Below are 27,480 nucleotides of genomic sequence, written 5' to 3' on the forward strand. Positions count from 1 at the left end.
TAAACCTCTTGCTTTCAGAAGGTCCCAGTTTATATTAGGGAAGTTGATAGCAACCCTTTTGCTTTTACACCTTTCCTGAACCTGCCTGCATATCTCTTCCTCAATATCCCGGTGCCTACTGGGGCATCTGTAGTACAATCCCATGAGAGTGATTATACCCTTCTTATTTTTATGTTCTACCCATATAGACTCAGTGGACATGCCCTCTAATATGTCCCCTCTGTGATATTGTCCCTGACTGGTAACGGAAATCTCCTCCCTCCCACCTCCTCTTTTACCTCTCTCTTTGTCTTTTCTAAAGCATTGAAACCCTGGGACATTAAGCACACATTCCTAACCCTCTCTCAACCAAGTCTCTATAATGGCCACAACATCATAGATCCATGTACTAATCTGTGCTCTGAGTTCATCACCTTTACCCGTTATACTCCTTGCATTAAAGTAGACACACTTCACCATAGATTCCCAGAGTCGCTTTCTGCACAGTGTAACAGTATCGTATTCAGCTGCTTTGGCCTCTGCTGTGACCCGTTGGATATAACATGACAATCCAACCTGAATTACAAGTCATTCCCAAATAAAGGATTCTCGCCCCACTGAGTCCATACCAACATAGGATATAGAATTGTACGGCACAGGAACAGGGTCTTCAGCCCACACTGTTGCGCCGGATTAATGAAATTAGTAATCAAGTATCCAACAGAGGTAGTCATAGCCGAAGGGTGGTGGTGGGGACGAGCTCCCACTGCTAAACAAATGCTCTTCATGGCGTGCGTCTCAAACAGCCTCTGACAACCAAGTCCAACTCCTGGCCTTCACGTGTGGCATAGTTCTTATGCCCGGCGGAGCTGTTCTCACTGACAGGAGAAGGGGCAAAGGCAGACCACTGGCGCCTTAAAACCAGTTGCTGTGGGCAGATGGGGCTTGTTAACAATGGATGGTAGCTCATCTAGGAGAGGGAAAATTCTGATCTCAAACCTCCGCTGTCTTGTGGCTATACCCACTCACGGGAAAGGCTTCAGGAGTAAGCCCCGAGGAAAAGTCCGGAGTCGGAGTCCCGACGGCGGCTGACTGCTGTACCCAGCATCGGCACGGCAACTCCTGCGATGCTGCTGGCACCAAACTGCATCGACTCTCGTCGTTCCTTTGGACCTGTCATCAGCACGGGGGGGTGGGGGGGTCCCACTGCACGGGCAACAGACGGATCTCCTTATCAACTCTGCCCTGGCTTGCGCCCTGGAGAGGCCACTGCAGCTCAGTGACTATCAGAGGCACAGTACCCATGGTTGACCATGACCAACAGAGACCACACACACACCTACCCAACAAATATTTTAATTCCGATTCCATTCCTGTTCCGACCTGTCGGTCTATGGCTTCATCTTGTGCTAAGATGAGGCCATCCTCAGGGTGGAGGAGCAACACCTTGTATTCCTTCAGGATAACCTCCAATCTGATGGCATGAGCATCAATTTATCTTTCCAGTAAACAATTTTTTCCCAAACATCCTCCCTTCTTCTTCTATTCCCACTCTGGCCTCCTACCTCTCCTCACCAGTCTATCACCTCCCTCTGGGTCCCCTCCTCCTTTCCTTCCTCCTTTGGTCCGCTCTCCTCTCCTATTGGATTCCTTTCTCTTCAGCCCTTTACCTTTCCCACCCACCTGGCTTCACTTATCACCCTCTAGCGATCCTCCTTTCCCTCACCCCCCACCTTTTTATTCTGACATCTTCCCCTTCCTTTCCAGTCTTGATCAAGGGTCTCGGCCCGAGATATCAACTGTTTACTCATTTCCATAGATGCTGCCTGACCTGCTGAGTTCCTCCAGCATTTTCTGTGTGTTAATTTGGATTTCCAGCACCTGCAGATTTTCTTGTGTTTGTAAACTAACTTCTGCCTACACAATGTTAGTATCCTTGCATTTCCTGCTCATTCATGCATTCATCTGCCTGTCTAAGAGCCTCTAGAATGCCTCTGTCATATTTGCTTCTGCCACTACCCCAGGCAGCACACTGAAGGCACCCACTCTTCACTGTTTTAAACAAAATTGCTCCACTTATCTCCTATGAACTTACCCCCTCTCACCTTAAGTGCATGGTTGCCCAATTCAGCTCCTAAGTCTTATGGTCTTACAGAACTTTGGTTAGGCCAGATTTGGAATAACGTTTGCAGTCCTGGTTGCTGCATTACAGGAAGGATGTGGAGAGGGTGCAGAAGAGCTCAGAATTTGCCCGGATTAGTGAGTATTAGGTATAAGGAGAGGTTGGCAAACTTGGATAGTTATCTCTGAGTAACACAAACAAAATGATGGAGTAAGTCAGCGACATCCACAGAGGGAAACAAACAGGCGATTCTCCGGGCCGAGACCCTTCGTTATTTAAAATGGCATCATGGTTTGCATAGACAGTGGGCCACCGGCCCTGCTCCTCTGCTGGAACTGTTCCCTGTTCTGCAGGACCAAGAGAAGCTTCGAGGATTCTAGTGAAAGCTAGAGTGAATTCATTAATGCAAAATATTCCATGATGCCTTTTGTAGAAGAGGATGGAAGTTCGCCCTGGTGTCCTAGCTAATGTTTGCCCTTCAAACAACTTCACTAAAACAGGTGGCCAGGTAGATGATAATTGTGGAACGCAGCAGGCCAGGCAGCTGACAAAGGGTCTCGGCCCGAAATGTCGACAGCGCTTCTCCCTATAGATGCTGCCTGGCCTACTGCATTCCACCGGCATTTTGTGTGTGTTGCTTGAATTTCCAGCATCTGCAGATTTCCTTGTGTTAGATGATAATTGTGCTGCTTTTGGGGCAATCCCTCTCCACAGCCCCTCAGCACTGTTCACCTCTCCCCCATGAAGTTACACTTACTCCCCACACCTCATACTTACACTGACATTCACTGCTTTACCCTGTTTTCATATACCCTGTTGCTGCCTCGAAGAGTTCCTTTAGCCATGAGTCACTTTGTCATTTCCTGTCAGAGTCACCTCATGTCCTGCACCTAGCTTCACTTTATGTACATACAATCTGTCTATGTATATGATAATCATATGTATAGTTACTGTACATTGTGTGTTACAGATTTTATTTTATTTTTACATATATTGTATTTTTTATGCTACATCGGATCCGGAATAACAACCATCTTGTTCTCCTTTACACTCATATACCGAAGAATGACAATAGACAATCTTGAATCTTGATCCAAGGGTCAAAGGTCACGATGAAGGGTCTTGGCCTGAAACATTAACTCTGTATTCCTTTCCAGAGATCTGCCTGATCTGCTGAATTCTTCCAGCATTTTATGTGGGTTCAGCGTGAATCCTGAATCTTGAATCTTTTGGACCTTTGCAGTGGGTACTTTGGTACAACCGTAACTGACCTGTGTTTTTAAAAAAATACCGTTCTCTGTGAAAGACTGAAACATCCTGAAATGGTGAAAAGAACTGCATAAATTTCTAATGTGACTTGCCCTACATTTTGTTGTTATAGGAATAATTGTCACCATGTTTTTAAAAGCGAAATGTTGGCACTGGAAGCATGATAATACTTGTGGGTTGCCCTCTGCACATCCTTGAACTGTGTTGGTCAATCATGCAAATGAAATTTCGCTGCATATGCGACAAATAAAGATCATCTTTAAAGTCTTTAGGATTTAGTAAATGGAGGGGGAAATGTGATCATAGTTCTGCCATCCTATCCTGACTGACCAATCATTTGTTTTCAGCCACACAGCAGGATACGAGACTGACAATCACAACGCTCCAATGTTGTATAGCTGTAGCACGCAGTACAGAATACACACGCACGGTGTCTTCCGAGGGCTTCAGGTGAGTAGTACTGGCTTATGTTCCGCCATATGTTTCTCTGTTGTTTTCTGAGAAACCCAACCCAACTCTTTTGCGTTTGACCCCTTGAGAAAGCCGACTGCAGGCAGTGTGAAAAGTAGATGGAACTACAAGACCACTTGTGTATGCAGATGGTTCTAATTTGAGGTATTCCCAGTGCCGAGGGAGCAGCAGACAAGAGATCCTGTTTTGTATCAGCAGATTGAAAAAAATATGTGGATTTGACACTCATTCTATCATCGGCTTGCAAACCAGTCAAGTTGGCAGCTGTCTGAAGATTTACAACTATCACCCCAGTCTGCTGGAGATAGTTGAGAAATTGGCAGAATAGTTTCAATCAGTACTGATTTTATCTGCACTTGTTGTACTTCATTCTGAATATTAATCATTACATTATCTTCTCAGTGAAACCTTTCTCTCTGATATATCACAACCACTGATAGAGCAGGTTATTTATGACTTCCTCTCTGACGGGGAGACCATGATTCACACCCTGACTTTACAACACACTTCTATCTGTGCCATGGTTTTTGTCCATGGAAAATGAAAATGTGAACACTTTGACCCCACTGACACTATAGAGTTGCTTTCTGCACTCTTCCAAACAGATGGTGCTTCAGGCTCCAAGGATAAGGCAATTGCATAATAAAGAGAAGAGAGGTTATAATCCATTGCATTTTTCTAGACACTACTCACCCAGCAAACTGTCTTTTCCATAAACTCCCTTCTGGAAAGTGCTATAGGGCTAATTAACCAAAAACTTCAAGCCATCTTAAAAGATTCTTCCTATAAGACCATTAGACATAGGAACAAATTAGGCCATTTGGCCCATCATGTCTGTTCTGCCATTCCATCATGACTAATTTATTATTCCTCTCAAACCCATTTCCCCAGGTAGTTAATCTGATTCACCATTCTAGTTAGCCCCCCACTCCCCTCCATCTATTACCCCCTCCATCCCTGCACTATAGATACTTTAAACCACTTTTTATAATGCTGTTTACATTATAAATAATTGCTGGTACTAATATATTTATTTACATGTAATTCCATATCCGTACTTTAACCTCTAAGTTTATTTTCAAAGTTTCGGAGGTTCATTTATTCTCAAAGTATGTATGCTGTATACAACTGCAACATACATCTTCTCCAGATAGCCAAGGATCAAAGAAAACCGTGGAAGTCAGTTTAAAGAGAACCAGCAAGCCCACCCTCCCCCCCACACAAAAAAAGAGCGAAGAACAATCAACAGCTCCCCAATCCCCCTCCGCCACAAAATGCAACAAGATCATCGACACCCAAAGCCCACCGCTCGCACAAAGAAAAACAACGAGGAAGAACAGGCAAAAAACACAGAATATAAAAAACATTAGACTGAAAAAGTCCATAATCCATAGTCTAAATCTATAAACGCAGAACCTTGGTAACACCGTCCAACATCATCGAAAGAATTTATATGATTCTTTATTCTTTATTATTATTGAATATTGTGTAATTGTTGAATGTTGCTGTTTTTATGCTATGCCCTGACTTACACACCATAGCAATCTCCTAATGAATTTAAATATACAGTGGATTCCAGTTAATCAGGAAACATTGGGATCAGTACTTCTTGGCCCAATTAAGTGGCTGTCCCAATTAGCCCAAAGTTTCATGGAAATAGTCAAAAAAGTATTAAAAAAAGCAAACTAATGTTTAACTGATTAACAAATTATATATTTAAATCAAAATATAGAACAAATTAGAACACTACTAATACTTCTACGGTACTATAAAACTGTGTATTAGTTCCTAATAGTTATTGTTGGTGGAAATCATCTAGTGTTCACTGCTGTACTGTTTGGATTGACTGCAAATAAACAAAATCAGCGCAGACACCCAGAGCAGATAATGGACTGCCTTCATACAATGCTTTCAATTATTGCATCTTCCAAATCTTCATTTTCATTGTAACATTCAAGAAGATTGTTGATGCCTTTGAATTCTTTGTAGTTCCTAACTTGTTGAAGTAGTGGAATTGTTTCATTTTCTCTCTTGGCCTTTTCTGGCATCTCCAAGCCTGAATGCTTGAAACTGCAGGAAGCAGAACAGTTTTGAACTGTCTTACTGCTTATTTCTCACCAACTATCAGTGACAAAAATCACTGCTTTTTCATCACTAACACATGCAACTGATGTTATTTTAAAAAGCTGTTCAATCCAAAGATGGTATAGTGTCCAACAGCCGAGAAGATGCACATGACTGACGCTGGTTAGAAGCTTCGGCAACAGTCACCTGTCCCAATTAAACGGCATAGTGTCCCAAATAAATGAAGGGAATCCTGGCTACTTTCTCAATTAGAGTTTTTTCTTTAAGATTTGTCCCAAAGAAGCAGCAGCCCCAATTAACAAATGACCCAATTAATCAGAATCCATTGTGTGTGTATGTAGGACTGCAAATGGAAAGACGAAGACTTCTACCCACATTTATTATTTTAATTAATTCTCTACCATTTCATGGGCTCTTGTGAAATGCACATTAATCCACAAAGTGCCCGAGGAACTGAGCAGGTCAGGCAGTGCCTGTGGAAGGGAATGAATAGTCAACGTTAAGCTGGTCCTAAACAAGGGCCTTGGCCTGAAATGATGACAGTTTATCCCTCGCCATAGCTGCTGCCCGACTTACTGAGTTCCTCCAACATTTTGCACATGAGTGTGTTACTCTGAATTTCCAGCATCTGCAGAATCTCCTATGTTTAATCTTAAAAGGAGGAGAATGATCCACAGGACTCTGAAAATTAACATGCTTTCTAGATTACGGGCATAAGAAGGAGGAGCAGAATACAGCATTGCCCATCTTCTCTGCCATCCAATAAGATCAGAGTTGATCTGATCACAGGTCTTAACTTTACTTTCCTCCATGACCTCCATAGTAAAGCAATTTAATAGTTGATCCATCTCATTGTTGAATAGTTCTCTGGATAGTGAATGGCAAAGGTTCATGGCTGCCCAAGAGAAGAAATTCTTCCTCATCTACATCTTATTCCCTTATTCTGAAGCTGTGTACCCTAATGCTAGATATCCCTCAAGGGGAAACGGCCTCACAGTTTGTCCTATGACATCCCATTCAAAACCTATGCATATCATGGAGTCACAGAGAGCTACAGGCTGCCAAGGGACATCTTGAAAGATTGGCCCACCAAGTCTGTGCCAACCATCAAGCCCCCATTTACACTATTCCTATTTTTGATTGAAGTTGGAATCATCATTGGGAGAATTTCTTAGTCTTCTTAACACTTGAGGATTATGGAAAAAGCAGGGCTGTGCGTTTACTTCCTTCGAAGTTTGCAAAGATTCGGCATGATAACTAAAACTTCGGCTAACTTATATAGTTGTGTGGTGGAGAGTTTATTGACTGGTTGCATCACAGCCTGGTATGGAAACACAAATACCCTTGAACAGAAAATCTTACCAAAAGTAGCGGATACGGTCCAGTCTATCATGGGAAAAGCCCTCCCTGCCATTGAACACATCTACATAGAGAGTTGTCACAGGAAAGCAGAATCCATCATCAGGGACCCCACCACCCAGGACATGCTCTCTTCTCATTGCTGCCATCAGGGAGAAGGTACAGGAGCCTCAGGACCCACACCACCCAGTTCAGGAACAGTTCTTGAACCAGAAGGTATAACTTCACTCAACTTCACTTGCCCCATCACTGAACTGTTCCCACAACCTATAGACTCACAATCAAGGATTCTTCATTTCATTTATTGTTTATTTATTACTATTTTTTCTCTTTTGTATTTGCACAGTTTGTTCTTTGCATGTTGGTTGTTCAGCTGTCCTCGTGGGTGCGATCTTCCATTGATACTCTTGTGCCTTTTGGATTTACCATATATGCCCACAAGGAAACAAATCACAGGGTTGTATATGGTGGTAAATTTGTACTTTGCTAAGAAATTTACTTTGAACTTTCATTGAGATTAAATCTATTCAGGTTTTCCTCTTTTGACAGGCCCATCATACAAGTTATCAATTATAGTCATAGAGCACAGATACATCAGCCCATCTGAACTATTATTCTGCCTGTTCTTATTGATCCACACCTGGACCATAGCCCTCCATACCTCTCCCCTTCATGTACTTACCCAAACTTCTCAACGTTTCAATCAGGCCCTCATCCACTACTGCTGGCAGCTCGTTCCACACAATCACCAGCCTTTGAGTGGAGGAGTTAACACTCAGGTTCCTCTTAAATATTTCAACTTCCATCCTTAGCTTATGACCTCTGTCTCATCCAACCTCAATGTAAAAGACTGCTTGCGCTCACCCCATCTATACCCCTCATAATTTTGTATACGTCCATTAATTTCCCATTATTCTCCTACGCTCCAGGGAATAAAGTCCTAAACTATTTTACATTTCTCTGCATCTCAGGTCCTCGAGTCCTGGAAACTTCCCTGTAAGTTTTCTCTGAACTCTTTCAATTATATTGATATGAAGGAATCTCTCCAGTATTCCTCCTCCCTTGCTTCATTTTAGGAGTTCTGGTGTAGAGAACTCTGCTTTGAACCCATTGGTTCACACCTGGCAACGTTAGAGGCAGGAAGGATGTGGAAGCTTTAGAGAGGGTGCAGAGGAGATTTACCAGGATGTTGTCTGGATTAGAGAGCGTGTCTTATAAGGATAGGCTTAGCCAGCCAGGACTTTTCTCTTTGGAGCAAAGGAGGATGAGAAGTTACTTGACAGAGGTGCACAAGATGATATGAGACATAGATTGTGTGGACAGCCGGAGACTTTTTCTCGAGAGGAAATGGCTATATATTCATATATCTAACTATCTGTGTCTGTGTGTATATATATTTCTTACTGTAATTTACAATAATAATTATTATGTATTGTCATATACTCTTGATGCCTTACAACAAATTTCATGACATACAGTGCCAGTGTTAATAAACATGATTCTGATTCTGATTCTGAAAGTATTTCCATCTTAGCAGAGAGTAATGTTCCCAAACACCTGTTGCGCTTGTCCTCTGTGGTAGTAGGGGTGTCTGGTAGAGCTTAATCTTTGCTTACTGTGGCACAGAATAAGGCCATTTAACCTGTTGGGTTTGAGGCTTCAAATCTTATTCCCCTACATTTCACAACCTCAGGCCATTACATCACGGGGTTATCCCTCCAAACCATTACATCACAGGGATATCCCTCCAAACCATTACATCACGGGGATATCCCTCCAAACCATTACATCACAGGGATATCCCTCCAAACCATTACATCACGGGGATATCCCTCCCCACCATTACATCACGAGGATATCCCTCCCCACCATTACATCACGGGGATACCCCTCCCCACCATTACATCACGAGGATATCCCTCCCCACCATTACATCACGAGGATATCCCTCCCCACCATTACATCACGGGGATACCCCTCCCCACCATTACATCACGAGGATATCCCTCCCCACCATTACATCACGGGGTTATCCCTCCAAACCATTACATCACGGGGATATCCCTCCCCACCATTACATCACGAGGATATCCCTCCCCACCATTACATCACGGGGATACCCCTCCCCACCATTACATCACGAGGATATCCCTCCCCACCATTACATCACGGGGTTATCCCTCCCCACCATTACATCACGAGGATATCCCTCCCCACCATTACATCACGGGGTTATCCCTCCCCACCATTACATCGGATATTCCTCTCCACCATTACATCACAGGGATATCTCTCCCCACCATTACATCACGGGGTTATCCCTCCCCACTGTTACATCACGAGGATATTCCTCCCCACCATTACATCACAGGGATATCCCTCCCCACCATTACATCACGAGGATATCCCTCCCCACTGTTACATCACGAGGATATTCCTCCCCACCATTACATCACAGGGATATCCCTCCCCACCATTACATCACGGGGTTATCCCTCCACACCATTACATCACGAGGATACCCCTCCCCACCATTACATCACGAGAATACCCCTCCCCACCATTACATCACGGGGATACCCCTCCCCACCATTACATCACGAGGATATTCCTCCCCTCCATTACATCACGAGGATATCCCTCCCCACCATTACATCACGAGGATATCCCTCCCCACCATTACATCACAGGGATGTTCCTCCCCACCATTACATCACAGGGATATCCCTCCCCACCATTACATCACGGGGTTATCCCTCCACACCATTACATCACGGGGATACCCCTCCCCACCATTACATCACGAGGATATCCCTCCCCACCATTACATCACGGGGTTATCCGTCCACACCATTACATCACGGGGATACCCCTCCCCACCATTACATCACGGGGATACCCCTCCCCACCATTACATCACGGGGTTATCCCTCCCCACCATTACATCACAGGGATGTTCCTCCCCACCATTACATTACGGGGTTATCCCTCCCCACCATTACATCACAGGGATATCCCTCCCCACCATTACATCACGGGGATACCCCTCCCCACCATTACATCATGGGGATATCCCTCCCCATCATCACATCACGGGGATATCCCTCCCCACCATTAAAAAATATGTACATGAGGTGTTGGCTCAAGAAAACTACATCAATCATAAAGATTCACATATGCTGGTCATGACCATTGTCTCTCGGTACATTTGGGCAGGAGGTACAGAAGCCTGAAGTCCCAAACCACTGGGTTCAGAAATAGAACAGATGGAACATAGAAATTAGAGAAGTACAGCACAACACAGGCCCATTGGCCCACGATGTTGTGCTGACCTTTTAACCTATTCTAAAATTAACCCAACTCTTACCTCTCACAAACCCCTCCAATTGTTCTTCATCCATGTGCTTATCCAAGAGTCTCTTAACGTATCTGCCTCTTCCACCATCCCTGGCAGTGCAGGGAAAGCACCTGTTCCCTTGGAACAACCTGCACAACCATAATCACTACCTCAGTATGGCAACAAATTGACCACTTTGCATTACTGACTTACTTCAGCCCACCAACCCAACTGGGGCATGGGCTGCCCCCAACAGCTCTCCAGAGTCCCCTGTCCTGGGGTAGTCTTTCAAGTCGTCCCCAGGTGTAGCTCACCTTCGCAGATCCTTCTTCCAGGGATGAGGTCTTTGGAACTTGGGCTGGTGCTTTTACAGCACTGAGCTCTGATGAGACGGCACGGCTAGCCTCCTGCCAACCCTCCTCCCTTTGCAGCCTGGCTTGCCACCGTCCATGGCACAGTTGCTTCTCTCCACAGTCGACTTTTTTTTTACTGTAGTTGTGTTGTTTCTTGGAAAAAATTGTACGTAACTTATGTTTAATTTTGTGAGCGTTGTGCCTCTAATGCCAATTGCTTGTGATGCTGATGCATGGAAGTTCCCCGTTGCACCCATGCATACATATACAGGAACTCAAACTTGACTTTGAATAGGGTAACTTGTAGTAACTAAATAACCTACCAGTTTGCCCTCTGGATGAGGGAGAGGGCACAGGAAGAGCATGAAAGCTCTACCTGCACAGCACCGAAGGTTCGGTTCAGACCTTGGTCCCTGGTGTTCTAAGCTAGCAGCACTACCTGCTGCACTCCTCCATTTCTGTTTTATTTTATTGAGAGGTCAAGCGTGGAACAGGCCCTGCCAGCCCAGTAAGGCACATTGTTCAGCAACCCACTGACCGGGGCAACACAGTAGACCAACGCTTTACAGTACCAGCAGCCTGGGTTCTATTCCCACCGCTGTCTGAAAGGAGTTGGTGCGTTCTCCCCGTGACCACATGGACTTCCTCTGGGTGCTCTGGTCTCCTCCCACAGTCCAAAGACGTACCAGCTGATAGGTTAATTGGTCATTGTAAATTGTCCTGTGATTAGGTTGCCGGGTGGCGAGGCTCGAAGAGCTCGAAGGGCCTACTCCATACTTACCTCAATAAATAAATAAAATTAACCTTAGCCTAATCACAGGATAATTTACAATGACTAATTAACCTGTCTTTGGAATGTGAGAGGAAACCAGTGCACCTGGAGAATAAACAAACCCCATACAGACAGCACCAGAATTGAACTCTGAACTCTGATGCCCCGAGCTGTAATAGTGCCACGCTGACCTATTTTATATTTAGAATTTCAGCATGGTAACAGGCCCCTCTAGCCCAATGGCCTTGTGCCATGCAACTACACCCACATGACCGGATTTTGGACTGTGGGAAGAAACTGCAGTTTCCAGAAGAAGCCCGCGTAATCATATAGAGATTGTACAAGCTCTTTACAGAGAACGGCAGAACTGAACCTGGATCACCGGCACTGTAATAGCGTTACACTAACCACTACACCACCATGTCATCTGTGTCCAATCCTGACGTCGATGCTGTCAGTGTGGAGTTTTCATGTCCTCCCTGTGAACACATGGGTTACTTCTGAGTGCTCTAGCCTCCTCCCCCATCCCGGAGCCTTGCAGGTTGTCAAGTTGCCTTTAGTATGTAGGTCAGTGGTTGAATCTGGAATGAGATTTTGGGGATGTGGGAGGCATAAAATGTAGGATTAATATAAATGGGAGAGTGATAGTCAGACTCAGTGGGCCGAATGGCCTGTTTCCATGCTGTATGACTCCATGAATCTATGGTATGTGATGAATATCTCTACAATGGAGCAGCAAACTCTGTAGTTCAGGACTTTCACAGAGGAAAGGGCTTTACTTTTATTTGTTTTCACAGGAACATAGGGCTAGGTTGATCATTGAGTAGGTTTCTATAGGTCTGTACAACATTGTGAACTGGAGGACACGTACTGTTCTATATTCTATGCTCTGAGCCTGAGTAAGGGGAAGATTTGGCCAAACTTCAACACGGGACTGAAGGGAATGAACCCCTGGTCTCAGCAAATTAAATAATTGAAATTCTTGTTACACCTCAGTTTTCTCTCAAGGCTTTGTGATTTCAAATAATTACAGATCGTAATTAAAATAGCAAGGGAAGTCGAATTTAAGCTTATTCAAGTATACACTGCCAGAGAAATGAGTTGAAAATGTGTAGAGAGACTGGGATTGTTCTGCTGAGAGCAAAGAATGTTAGGGGGAGATTTCAAATTCTGATTGATTTTGATGGAATATGTAAAGAGAAAATGTTTCCTTTGGGAGTAACACACACAAAATGCTGGAGGAACTCAGCAGGTCAGGCAGCATCTATGGAGAGGAATAACCTGTCCTGGCCCGAAATGGGGACTGTTTATTCCTCTCCATAGAGCAAGGGTTCCCAAGCTAGGGTCCACGTACCCCTTGCTTAATGGCATTGGTCCATGACATGAAGAAGGTTGGAAGCCCCTGCCACGGATGCTGCTCAGCCTGCTGAGTTTCTCCAGCATTTTGTGGCTGCTGCTCTGGATTTCCAGCATCTCTTGTGTTAATTGATCGCCTTGGGAGTCAGGTCAGCTGGAACAGCTGGTTTTACTCCCAGAACTGTCGAGCAAAGAAGTTCAAGTTCACCTGACTGTACACATCCTCAACCAAATGAAACAACTTTCCTCCGGACCACAGTATATCCACAGAGCATATATCTCACACAGCACCCAAAACCAGCATATTACCATATATAAGTTAATAAAGTGATTTTCAAAATGCATGCGAAGTGCGCCGCGCAGGTAAACAATAAACAGTAAACAGTTCACTGTCCTGGTGACGAGACCTCGGTGGTGGCAGTGTACTCATTAGTCTCACAGACTGAGGGAAGCCTGGTGGTCCCAGTTTTGCTGCTCCTGTACCTCCTTCCTGATGGTGGAGGGTCAAAGTGATTACTTGTGGTTGGGATACTGAAAAGTGCTTCGGGCCCTTTGTCTAGAATGCTTCTGGTGGGGGGGGGAGGGAGACCCCAGTGATCCTCTCGGCAGTCTTCATTGTCCTCTGTAGGGTCTTGCAGTCCGATGCCTTGCAGCTTCTGTACCACACAATGATGCAGCCGGGCAGGACGCACTCGATGTTGCTCCTGTAGAAAGTTGCGAAAATGGGGGCGGGGAGCCTTGCACGCCTCAATCTCCTCAGAAAGTGTAGATGCTGCTGTGCCTCCTTGACTAGTGAAGAGGTTTCGTGGGTCCAGGTTTGATCGTCGGATCTATCATTGGAGGCTTCAATGAGCAAAAGTGTTATAGTTTATTGTGCAGAATCCAGAAGGACGGTGGAGATATTTTCCAAAACAACTTCTGAAAGGAAATTCTGAATACACAAATATATGCCAGGTTGAATATTTTTCTCTACTCTTAGCTGTAAGAAAGGATTAGACAAACCTACGGTCAGTTTATACCATGACAGAATGGGAAACTGCTCAGTATTTTGGAAGTGCATCATAATAATGCCTATGCAACATTCTAGATGGGATTAGGTCAAATAATAGTTCAGCATGAACTAGATGGGCCAAAGGGCCTGTTTCAGCTGTAGAGCTCTATGTCTCTATTGTATCATTATTGCTTTTGAGTCTAAGAATGGACTAAGTACAAAGGTTATTCAGTACCAATGTAATTCGGTGCATTTTCACTGTTTCAGGATGTTCGGAGAGTCCCAGGCGTGGCTCCAACCATTGTCCGAGCCAACACAGAAGCCAATGAAAAGCGCCCCTTCATGTGTCCATACCCTGGGTGTAACAAGCGTTACTTCAAGCTCTCCCACCTGCAGATGCACAGCAGGAAGCACACAGGTAAACACTGCGTGGTCTTGGCTCCTCGGGGCTCCTCTCGTAACTAAACAACAGTGAAAGCAGATTGAATGAATATCTAGTCACGTGTATCAAGTTTACCAAAAGTCGGGACCAGGCTCAGCACCATCTAGAAAACATGAGCTCTAGCTGGATGGGGCTGAGCTGGGGCAGTACCATCCAAACTGGTATTAAAACTGCGTTAGGGATTGCATATGTGTTCCATATGTTCCACCTGTGACCACATGGATTTCCTCTGGGTGCTCCGGTTTCCTCCCACTTTCCAAAGATGTACAGGTTGGTAGGTTGGTGAGTTGTGGCATGCTATGTCGGTGCTGGTAGTGTGGTGACTCTTGCAGTCTGCCCCAGCACATCACAAAAAAACATATTTCAATATATATTAAAGCCAGCCTTTAATCTTTAATGGGACAGTTCAATTTCTCTGAGATTGAATAATAAGCCCATTCCCATCCTGCCAACCACCACTTGCTGCCTGGAAAATAACTTCCTGACCTCAGGGTAGGTGACTCAGGGGGATCTCTTGGTACCCACCCAATTTAATTCCACTCCCCATTCCCATTCTGACATGTCAGTCTGTGGCCTCTTCTACTACCATGGTGAGGCCACTCTAGGTTGGAGGAGCAACACTTTATATTCTGTTTGGATGGCCTCCAATCTTACAGCATGGACAGCAATTTCTCCAACTTCTGGTAATGTCTCCCTCCTCCCCCTTTGCTGCTTTTTCATTTCCTACTCTGGCTCCCCCCGTTACCCTTCTCTTCTCCCCAACTGCCTATCACCTCTCTCTGGTTCAAAGGTTCAATTTAATGTTCAGGGAAATGAAAACAATATACATCCTGGAATGGTTTTTCTTCACAAACATCCACGAAAACAGAGAAGTGCCCCGAAGAATAAACGACAGTTAAATGTGAGAACCCCAAAGTCCCCCCCAACTCCTCTCCCTCCCATGCGTAAGCGGCAGCAAGCAACAATCCCACCCCCCCACCGGCAAAAAAAAACAAGCATTGGCACCCGCCACTGAGCACTCAAGTGTGAGCAAAGCAACAGCAAAGACACAGACTTGCAGTTACCCCAAAGACTTCGCATTTCACCCGGCATTCGACATACCACAGGTTCTCTCTCTCCCCTAATAAGGGAGAGGGAAGTGTCTCCATTTTCCCAGCGAGAGGGGAGACATAACAAACAACTCATTGGTTTACGATGTTAAAAGTCCGTTACGTTGCTTTTTTTGAGCTCTGCGCCTGAAGATCTCAAAGATCCTGGGTCTTTGGGCACACAGCAGATATTTTGACTCCCCCATCGACACACAGGTCTCCTGACGTGACACCAACCCTCGATCTCCAGAGTTCTCCAGAGTTCTGATATCTTAGACTTCCAAATCCGAGCCGGACTCTCAGGCCGAACCCTTGGCGTGGCGAACAATGGCCAGTCCTGAAAGCCCGAGAAGGGGTCCCATTCCTGCAAAGAACTGAAGTCAGCATCTAACTCCAAGTCCGGGTCTTCAAAGGAGCCCTGAAAGGGAAAAATAAAGATATTAAAGAGGGAAATAGAGCTGTTTCAGATGATGCAAGCAAAGGAGTAATCGTTTAGCACCTTCTTAACTTCGCCCCACCTCCTTCTCTTTCTCCTACAGTCCATTCTCCTCTATTGTCAGATTCCTTCTTTACTGCCCTTTCCCTTTTCTACAAATCACCTCACAGCTTCACGCTTCATCCCCCCTCCCCTCACCTTCCCACTTGCCTGGCTTCACCTATAATCTTCTAGTGTGTACTGCTTCCCCTCCCTCCACCTTCATATTCTGGCTTCTTCCCCCTTCCTTTCCAGTCCCGATGAAGGGTTTTGGCTCAAAATGTCATCTGTTTATTCCTTTCCTCTTCTGCCTGACTTGTTGGCTTTCTACGACACTTTTGTGTGTTGCTCTGGATTTCCAGCATCTGCAGAATCTCATCTGTTTAGATTTTATTTTGAATTCAGCATCCTGAGGACAAGGTAACACCAAAAACAACTTCATCTTCTATTCCTGGGCCATTATCCCATTTAGAACTCAATCCTTTCCAGGGAGAATCTATTAGGGATTGTGCAATAAATATCTGAACGTGTGACAACGATGAGAGTGAGTTATAGTTGCCTCCTGAATGAAGGTATTTATCCAGGATAGCTTCCACCATATGGGGGATTTGGGACATATTACCTTGAAATCCAAATTTCCTACTTGAAACTTAGCCAAATGTTATGGCCATTAATGGTTTAAATGCCTGCCAATTATAAAATCCCTAACTTCTAAACCCCAAAGGAAGTCGAATTTATTACATGATAAGGCTGGCCAAGATTTGTCCCGTATGTACTCAGTTCAAGACTGTAGACCAATATAATAGATTTTTTTTGAATGGTTGAGCACTTTCTTGACTTGAGCTACAAATTAAATCTAATATCATAATCATAAAAAATGTGAAAGGTTGACTTGTCAAGTTGAGAAATGTTGTCCCAATGAGAAATCTGATAATAAATATTGGCAGGAATAGGGGAAGGTTGTCAGTAACAGGAATAGAGAATTCCACTGGGAAACTCGAGCGGAATAAGCTTGCTGATAAGCTGTAGACACTACATATATCGATTAGAACATACCTCTAGGCTAGTTGCCTCAGTGCTCTGAGCTACTATAAAGGGGTTATTTTTCTGTGCACTCTGCATAATACAATCATAAACACGTTTATAAAGAACATATTTATAATTTGGTCATTCACAATCCAGGTTAAAAACATTACGTGGTTTATGATGTAAATGGCTCAAGTGTGCTCTAGCTTTGAAAAAACTCTTAGAGCGCAGCTTTCCTTAGTATGTTATATATATCATTCTAATGGTGCCATTCACCCATTGTGTCCGCTCCACCATTCCATCCTCAGCTTCACCACCCTCTGGCTAGAGAACTGCTATCGTCAGCTAGCGTGATGCTTTACAGCCCGGGGCATCAGAGTTCAGAGCTGAATTCCGATGCTGTCCGTAAGGAGTTGGTACATCCCTTCCTGTAAGTGCATGGGTTTCCTCTAGGTCTCTGCCTCCCTCCCACATTCCAAAGATGTACTGCTCAGCAGGTTAGTCGGTCATTGTAAATTGCTCTGTGGTTGGGCTGGGGTTAAGTAGGTGGGTTGCTGGGTGGTGTGGCTTCTTGGTTTGAAAGGGCCTGTTCCACGCTCCACCTCTACATACAAAATGAAGAAGTAAACCAAGAATGCACCAATTAGGCTGCACAAAAATCCAGTTTTAATATTCCAGTCCACTTGGATTGGATGTGAAAACTGCTCGCTGCTGACCCCTCCATGAGGACTGGTAGGTGAGTGTGACCTCTTCTATTTCAGGTGCAGAGGTCTTGTTTTGCTGAATGCTCTTTCAGATCGAACAAACTAAGCATCACTTTCTCACACTAAAGCACTTCATTCATGTGTTCCTGCACTTCACTCCCCAACCTTCTGGAGAGCCTACCTACCTTTATTGGGAGATAATACTGATTTTCTTTTTATTTGATTGTTTCCTCTGCCCTTTATTTATTGAGATACAGCACAGAAAGGCCCTTCTGGCCCTTTGAGTCACACCGCCCAGCAACCTCCGATTGAACCCCAGCCTGATCACAGGACAGTTTACAATGACCAACTAACCTCCCAATCTGTACGCCTTTGGACTGTTGGAGGAAACCAGAGCACCCAGAGGAAATCCACGTAGTCACGGGGAGAACGTACAAACTCTTGGGTCACCGGTACTAAACAGGGCCGTGCTAACCACTATGTTACCAGGCTGCCCAAGTGGACTGTTTCCTGAGTAAATTGAGCCTGTCAATTCAAGTCAACACCCAGTCGTATTCCCTGCCTCATATCCATAAGACCAGGCAGATTTAGGCCATTCAGCCCATTGTGTCTGTTCCATCGTGGCTGATTTATTATCCCTTTCAGCCCCATTCTTCTGCCTTCTCCCTGTAACCTTTGATGCCCACATTACTCACAAACCTATTAACCTCTAACTTAAAAATATCCAATGACATGGCCTCCACCCCCATCTGTGGCAATGAATTCCAAGAATTCATCTCCCTCTGGCTAAAGAAATTCCTCCTCATTTCTGTCTAAGGGATGTCCTTGTATTTTGAGGCTGTGTTCTTTGGTTCTAGACACCCCCTACTATAGGAAACACCTTCTCAAAGTTTCAAAGTACATTTACTAACGAAGTAGGTACACAGAACACAGCTCTGAGATTCGCCCTCCCGCAGGCAGCCACAAAACAAAGAAACACCATGGAACCCGTTCAAGAAAACATCAAACACCCAAAGTGCGAAATAAAGAACAAATTGCACAAACGGCTAAAAGTGAGCGACGGACACATAGAATAACAACATTAAACCAGGAGCGCAGGAGTACTCAGTGTAGTTGTGCTCAGTGCTGCTAGTTGACTGCAGTCCACAGAGCCAGTCTTTGCCAAAGTGCCTCAGTTTGCAATGATCAAACCGCTCAGAAACGGCGAAGAAGAGTAACCAGATCCAGAAGCACAAGCAACGTGTGCTGCATCTTCCCAAAGAGAATTCACGGGCATGAGCCCCTCCGCTTCCACTCTACTTAGGCCTTTCGATATTTGATAAGTACCCAACTCCTCTGTTGACACCATGTTGTCAGAAAACATTCTCACTTGAATAAAAGGAGATCTGACTAAATAGTTCAATGTTAAAAACAAATTTAATAAATCCCTGTGGGAAATTAAGATCATAAGACCACAAGATATAGGAACAGAATTAGGCCATTTGGCCCATCGAGTCTGCTCCACCATTTCATCATGGCTCATCCAGTTTCTCTCTTAGCCCCAATCTCCCAGCTTCTCCCTGTATCCCTTCACACCCTGACTAATCAAGAATCAATCAACCTATGACTTAAATATATCCAATGATTTGGCCTTCACGGCTGCTTGTGACAACAAATTCCACAGATTTCCCACTCTCTGGCTAAATAAAATCCTCATTATCCCCATTCTAAAAGGCTGTGTCCTCTGGTCTTAGACTCTCCCACCATAGGAAACAACTTCTCCACTCTATCCACATCTTTCAACATTCTTTTGAATTCCAGTGAGTAGAGGCCCATAGATGGTCCTCATATGACAAGCCTTTCAATCCCAGAATAATTTCATGAACCTCATTTGAACTCTGTCCAATATCAGCATATCCTTTCTTAAATAAGGGGCCCAAAACTGCTCACAATACTCCAAGTGAGGCCTCACCAATGCTTTACAAAGCCTCAGCATTACATCCTGGCACAATACGCAATCCAGAATAGCTGATCCCCTAATGGTCTCAAATATTGAGGCAAAATTTGAGGCGGAGCTTCTACTGCTCCGGGATTGTTTCCATGGCAACTCTTGGCTCAATTTTCCATGAGGAATTTAGCTCCCAGCACTTGAGCAAGCTGGAAGGCCCTTTCTCTGCACACTGTGGCTGCTCTCACAGAATGGTTTTGATAGCCAGTGTGGCCAGACTCCCAGGCTTGTAAGTTGAAGATAAAGATTAAAGACTGGCTTTATTTGTCATATGTACACGGACAATACAGTGAGATATGCTGTTTTGCATCAGATCAAATCGATGAGAATTGTTCCGGGCAGCAAGTGTCGCCATGCATCTGGCCCCATCACAGCATGCCTAAAACTCGCAAACACTAATCGGCAAGTCTTTGGAATGAGGGAGGAAACCAAAGCACCCAGAGGAAACTGCTGGGGTTACAGGGAGAATGTACAAACTCGTCAGTAGGCAGCAGCAGCAGCGGGAATCGAACCCTGACCTTAAGCCAATGCTGTAAAGTGCTGCGGGAATCGCTTCAGTGCCATGCTGCCCCAGTTATCAGAACAATTGCTTTTATCAGGGTCACTATTCTCATTACAAAGCTGGTGTTTAGGGCAGCAATGAAGGTTCCCCCATCTTTAGTGGTGTTCAGGGCTCCCTTCATCACGTCAGTAACTCGGCTTCCACAGTTGGCAATCATGCAAGTTCCAGCTGGAAACTCAGGAATACCATCGCACTCAGATGTAGAAAAATTCTTCAGTGCTGTTTCCGTAAAAAAATTTGTTTTACCAGTCAGTGTAGTTAACCCTCAGCTGAACCCCTGAAGCTGGAGGACAGGTCTGGCTTCTACCCTTTGACCTGTTAGGCACAGAGGGTCACACCATAAAACCCTGATTCCAGCCAATTTAGCTCTCCAGGTCATTGAGGCATGCAAACTTCCAAACCTTACGTCAAGGTTGTGGTCTATAGCATCACTATTCAGTAGCAGGAAAATTTATATGTTAAACTGCCTAAAAATATTACACCTTCCAAACATTTAACAAGTTATTCATCTGTAACACTAATATACAATTTAGACCACAAGACCGTAAGATATAGGAACAGAAGTGTGCCATTCGGCCCATCAAGTTTGCTCCACCATTCAATCATGGGCTGATCCAATTCTTCCATCATCCCCACTCCCTTGCCTTCTCCCCATACCCTTTGACGCCCTGGCAATTTAAAGAAAGTCCAGTTACTTCTCCCCCAGCAGCCGCCTTCTTCCATCTATTCTTATGGAGACTGTGATACTTGTGCCGTGAGAAATGTTCAGGTCTGTGAGCTGAACTGGTTGCAGAAGTTCATGATGGCTTATTGAATTCACATGGATGCAAGAAATTGACGCAGGAGGAGTCTACCTGGCCCTTAAGCCTGCTCCACCTTTCAGTTGCATTGCGGGTGATTACATGGAACACAGAAAAGTACAGCTCAGAACATTCGGCCCACAATATTATGCTGTCCTTACAACCTCTTCCTTGATCAATCTAACCCTTCATTCCTACAATAGCCCATAGCCCCCCATTTTCTTTCATCTGTGTGCCTGTCTTAAATGTCCCTAATGTATCAGCTCCTGTGGGTGCACTGTAGGTTCCTACCATGTCCTGTGTAAAAGACTTACCTCTGGCATCTCCCCTAAACTTTCTTCCAATCCTTCAAAGGATCTCACCTGGTATTAGCTACTGCTGCCCTGGTAAAAGGTCTCTGCTGTTCATTTTATCTATCATTAACCACCTTAAGTGTCTCAACAAGATCAGACATTAAAGAATACCAGCCTCATATGTTTACCAAAGCAAGACACAATAAAATGCTGGAGGAACACAACACGCCAGGCGGCATCAATGGAAATGAACAAACAGCTGACATTTTGGGCAGAGACCCTTCATCAGGACTGGAAAGGAAGGGGGATGACCCCAGAATACAAAGGTGGGGGGAGGAGAAGGAGGATAGCTAGAAGGTGATTGGTGAAGCCAGGAAGGTGGGAAAGGTAAAGAGAGGAAGGAATCTGATAGGAGAGGAGAGTGGACCATAGGAGAAAGGGAAGGAGGAAGGACACCAGGTGGAAGGTGATAGGTAGGTGAGAAGGGGTAAGAGGGGATAGAAGAAGAAGGGAGGGGGAGGGAATGGTTTTTTACCAGAAGGAAAAATTGATGTTCATGCCATTAGTTTGGAGGCTACCCTGAAGGAATACAAGGTGTTGCTCCTCCACCCTGAGGGTGGCCTCATCTTGGCACAAAAGGAAGCCCTGGACCGACTGATCGGAATGGGAATGGGAATCAGAATGAGAATGTTTGTAGGGTATTTGATTACTAATTTCATTAATCCGGCGCAACAGTGTGGGTTGAAGACCCTGTTCCTGTGCTGTACAATTCTATATCCTATGTTGGTATGGACTCAGTGGGGCGAGAATCCTTTATTTGGGAATGACTTGTAATGCAGGTTGGATTGTCATGTTATATCCAACGGGTCACAGCAGAGGCCAAAGCAGCTGAATACGATACTGTTACACTGTGCAGAAAGCGACTCTGGGAATCTATGGTGAAGTGTGTCTACTTTAATGCAAGGAGTATCATGGGTAAAGGTGATGAACTCAGAGCACAGATTAGTACATGGATCTATGATGTTGTGGCCATTATAGAGACTTGGTTGAGCGTGGGTTAGGAATTTGTGCTTAATGTCCCAGGGTTTCAATGCTTTAGAAAAGACAGAGATTGGGTAAAAGAGGAGGTGGGGGGTGCGGGAGTTGTGTTACTAATCAGAAACGATATCACAGCTGCACTCAGAGGGGACTGAATCTATTGCTTCAGCAAGATAACTCCTTGAAACTTCAAAGTACATACTTCTGATAAGTTTAGCTGTAGTGAAGGAACTTTGGAATTAGCCTAGTAAATCTCTTCTTGACTGACTCCAATTCTTAAATACAGACCAAAACCATACACAGTATTTCAAGTGTGGTACTCACTTCTAGCACTTCCTTCAATATATCCACATCACTCCCTATGTGAAGAACCCGCCCCTTAAATTTAAAGAGAGTACCCCTTAAATCTTTTTCCTCTCACCTTAGCCCTCTAGTTTCAGACATCAGAGCTGTTTTTAAGCAGAGTTCTTTCTATTGGATATATACTTAGTGGTCACTGAGTGAACAGGTATCCTGTTCAGCTGATCATTAATGCAAATATCTAATCAGTTAATCATGTGGTAGCAACTCAATGCATAAAAGCACACAGACATGGTCAAGAGGTTCAGTTGCTGTTCAGACCAACCACACGATGGGGAAGAAATGTGATCTAAGTGATTTTGACCATGGAATGACTTGCTTCCAAATGGGGTGGTTCCAGTATCTCAGAAACTGCTGTTCTCCTGGGTTTTTCATGCGCAACTGTCTCTGGAGATTACAAAAACATCCAGTGAGTGGCTGATCTGTGGGCAAAAATACCTTGTTAATGAGAGGGGTCAGAGGAGAATGGCCAGAATGGTTCAAGCTGATAGGAAGGCGATACAACAGTGGCGTGCAGAAGAACATCTCTGAATGCACATGTTGAACTTTGAAATGGATGGACTATAGCAACAGAAGGGCAGGAACATAGGCTTAGAAGCCACTTTATTAGTTACAGGAGGTAACATTTTTAAGATAATTGATAGTGTATTTAAATAAGAAGTGCTTTCAGGACAGATTGATTTGTGAAGTTTTACACTTTTGGGGCAGTGTGATCTTCCAACATCATTGGTCCCTCCCTCCTGTCTACCCATTATTATGTAATCAACAAAATGTTTCACCATCCTCTCAGAAGGTTTGGACCCAACCCGTTCCAGAAAGTGATGATTTTATGGGAATGTTTTTCCACACTTTGCTGGCATTTCCTCTTGAAGCTGTCACAGAGTTGCATTCCACTCCTGAGTTATTGTTGACTTTTGACCATTCTCCAGCCAATGTTTATTTTTAATTTTAACAGTGAAGGACGATTAGTCCTCATTCTTTGCAAAAGAAATATTTAGATTTTTCTCTTTTTTAAAAACAGAAAGTAATCATGCAAATACTATAGTTGGCATGATGTGGTGAACTGCATGCTCCATGGTTAACATTCTTGTGGGTTACGAAGATTCTGTGGCTGTTAGCATTATTCCCCAGTTATCTCAAAAAAAGAATATATCTCATTAAGACTGATGTGATGGGTACTGTTGAAATATTAAAACGATTACATAGTGTTTTATCTGTAGACATTGGCTTTTGAAATATCTAATGAGAAACCTTTGACAAAAGCTTCCACTGAGAGAGTGGAATGATCTGCCAGTACAAGTGGTGCATGCGAACTCGCTTTTAACGATTAACAGAAATTTGGATGGCAGGGGTATGGAGGGTTATGGCAGGTTGATGGGAGTAGGCAGTTTAAATGGCTTGGCATGGACTAGATGGGCTGAAGGGCCTGCTCTGTACTGTACTTCTCTATGATTTTCTGACTCTAAACCAAATAGAGGTAATAATATTGGTCAGGGAGACGACTAGAACACATCAACTTAAGACAAAAGAGAGAGATTAGGGATTGTTATAAAAGAAATGTTTTAGATTGTGACATGTATTTCAAGAAACAAAGAAAACAAATCAAAATGTGTCTTTTCTTTAGAAAGCAGCTTAGTACTGGAAAAAGAATATATTAGAAATGAGCTGGAAAAAAACAAACAAGTGATCTCCGATTATTTTAATTTCATGGTGCTACAACAGGCACGAGGGGGAAATGTCCCTCTATTTGTGCTGAATGATTCAAAATATTGAGTCTAAATTCTGGCACCACTATTTGCTTTCAGGAAATCCATTGGAATTTTACTGCTAGATGGAAGTTCATGCTGAAAAATTAGGATAAATATGCATCTTAAGCAATTCCAAAGGAAATTTGATATCCTTCCACTGGCATTAGCTATGGAACAGAATATTATTTCTATATTAATCACATGAGTGGGACAAATGTCACACAGAGATTGACAATTGTTCTTCCTTTTTTTTAACTTCAAGGCCTTGGCCCTCATTCTATAGCCATGCTCAAGCCTTGCTTCAAGGTCACTGCAGAGGAGATGGGTGTAAACTGAGTTTAATGTGATTGCAAAACTGATCAAAATTAAAACGTATCCAGAAAATGATGAAAGTGTGTTGTGGGATAAGGTTACAGCCATAAATGATAACACAGAACTTGATAAAAATTACCCCATAGATCAACTTCAGGAATGGTGGAAAGAGTCCATATCTGATCCTTTGAGATCATCTTCAGATTACCACACCTCCCAACGCAAGGTGACTGGCATCTAACTCTCACTTTTTTAGGTCCGAGTCTTGTGCGTGTTGCTCTGGATTTCCAGCATCTGCAGAACCCCAAACAAGAGAAAATCTGCAGATGCTGGAAATCTAAAGCAACACACACAAAATGCTGGAGGTACTCAGCAGGCCAGTTCTATGGAAAAGAGTAAACAGTCGACGTTTCGGGCCAAAACCCTTCAGCAGGATGACAAAATCCCTTGTGTTTATCCTTTCTTCTTGGACAGACCCAAGGGATTGAGATGACCTGGCCTGGTGGGTTCTGGGATGGCTGATGGTGGAACTGCGACTTTTTCACAGGTGGTGCAGGAGAAGCTGTCAATAGGGATGGGGGTGGGCTTTGTGGGGCAGTGCACTCCCTTTTTCCATTTAATGTAGACCTTTAGTGTACTCACAATGCACAGTCTTGAGGTTTACCTGTACAATCCTGAAGGCTCCCAACCCACTTTGAAGTTGCAAGAACCAGGTATTCCCAGAGATGTTACATTTCCCTATGGAAGCTACTTTGAGCATCCTTTACCTACTGATGGGGATATTTATAAAAGGGCTAACACCTATTTAATTTACCCCTTTTCCACGTTATTTTGCCCCAAGTCACTCAATGCCATGACTGCCACAGAAAATCCAAGTCAGACCATAAGGTATAGTAGCAGGTTTAGGCTGCTCAGTCATCGAGTGTGCTCCACCATTCAATTATGACTGAATGTTTTTCTTCAACCCCATTCTCCTGCTTTCGCCCGTAGTCTTTAACACCCTTACCAATCAAGAGCCTATCAAAAACACAGGAGTTTCTGCAGATGCTGGAAATCAAGAGTAACACACACAAAATGCTGGAAGAACTCAGCAGGTCAGGCAGCATCTATGAAGAAGGATAAGCAGCTGATGTTTTGGGGTCTCCTGACTCTTCTCCTGATGAAGGGTCTCAGCTTGAAACTTCTCACCATAGATACTGCTTAACCTGCTGAGTTCCACCTGCATTTTGTATGTGTCACTCAAGAGCTTACCAATCTCTGCCTTAAACGTGCCAAATGATTTGGCCTCCAAAGCCATATGTGGCAACAAATTCCACAGTTTCTCCACCTTCTGGCTGAAGAAATCCCTCCTCTTCACTGTTTTAAAGTGGCCTCCCTTCTCTGCGTCTGTGCTCTCATCTTAGAATCTCCTACTAATGGAAACATCCTCTCCATGTCCACTCTATCAAGGGCTTTCATTATTTGATAGGTTTTAATGAGATTCCCCCCCATTGTTCTAAATGCTAGTGAGCACAAGCCAGAGACATCAATCACTCCTCATGTGTTAACTCTTTCATTCCTGGGATCACTCTTATGAACCTTCTCTGGATGATCGGCAGTCCCACATATTCTTCCTTAGATACAGTAGCTCAAAATTGATCACAAGTACAAAGTGCAAAGTAAATTTAATTTCAGAGTACATTTATGTATCCATGTAGTACCCTGGGATGTATATTCTTGTGGGCATTCTCAGTAAATACAAAGAAACACAATAGAATCAACGAAAGACGACACAACCAATGTGCAGAAAACCAGCAAATTGTGCCATTGCAAAAAGAAAAACAAACAAAATAACTATAATAAATAAGCAACAAATATCGAGAACATGAGATGAAGAGTCCTTAAAGGCGAGTCCATAGGTTGTGGGAACTGTTCAGTGATGGGGTGAGTGAAATTATCCCCTCTGGTTCAGCAGCCTGATGGTTGTCAGGTCGTAACTTTTCCTGAAGCTGGTGGTGTGAGTCCTGAGTCTCCTGTAGCTTCTTCCTGATGGCAGCAGTGAAAAGAGAGCCTGAGCTGGATTGTGGGTGTTCTTGCCTATCCTGTGTCAGCCTTCCATGTAGATTGTTCAGTGGTGGTGAGGTCTTTACCAGTGACTGAGTGGGCTGTACCCATTACTTTTTGTAGGCTTTTCCATTCAATGATATGACAGTGGAATAAAGGCCTTCATTGCAAAGGTGATGGAAAACAAAGGCCATTTTTCACTACAATTGTTCAGTACTCTGGTGGGATGTCTGGAATACTGGGTACAGTTTGTCTCCTTATTTCAGGAAGGATGTATTTACCTTGGAAGAACGTTTATTAGATTGATTCCAGCCATGAGGGAATGAATTTACAAGGAAAGATTAAGCAGATTGGGCTCAGGCTCCTGAGAGTTTAGAAGAATGAGCGATGAGCTTATGGCAACGTATCACATCCACAGGAGAGTTTATTTATTTAGAGGTACAGCATGGAATTTGCCCTTCCAGCCTTTTGAGTTGTGTCACCCAGCATCCCACTGATTTAACCCTAG

The 27,480-nt window shown here is 44.1% G+C and overlaps 1 protein-coding gene across 4 annotated transcripts in view; it reads left to right on the plus strand.

Annotated features, from left to right (window-relative positions):
- LOC140729722 (Wilms tumor protein homolog) overlaps positions 1 to 27,480 on the plus strand; it is a 145,418-nt gene that overhangs the window by 85,091 nt on the left and 32,847 nt on the right. For all 4 annotated transcript variants that reach the window (XM_073049833.1, XM_073049834.1, XM_073049835.1 and 1 more), the window contains exons 4-5: positions 3,718 to 3,820; positions 14,362 to 14,512. In XM_073049833.1, coding sequence (XP_072905934.1) covers positions 3,718 to 3,820; positions 14,362 to 14,512 — 254 coding nt within the window. The remainder of the gene's footprint in view (positions 1 to 3,717; positions 3,821 to 14,361; positions 14,513 to 27,480) is intronic.

The sequence above is a fragment of the Hemitrygon akajei genome, chromosome 6 (genome assembly GCF_048418815.1).
Source record: "Hemitrygon akajei chromosome 6, sHemAka1.3, whole genome shotgun sequence".
NCBI lineage: Eukaryota > Metazoa > Chordata > Chondrichthyes > Myliobatiformes > Dasyatidae > Hemitrygon > Hemitrygon akajei.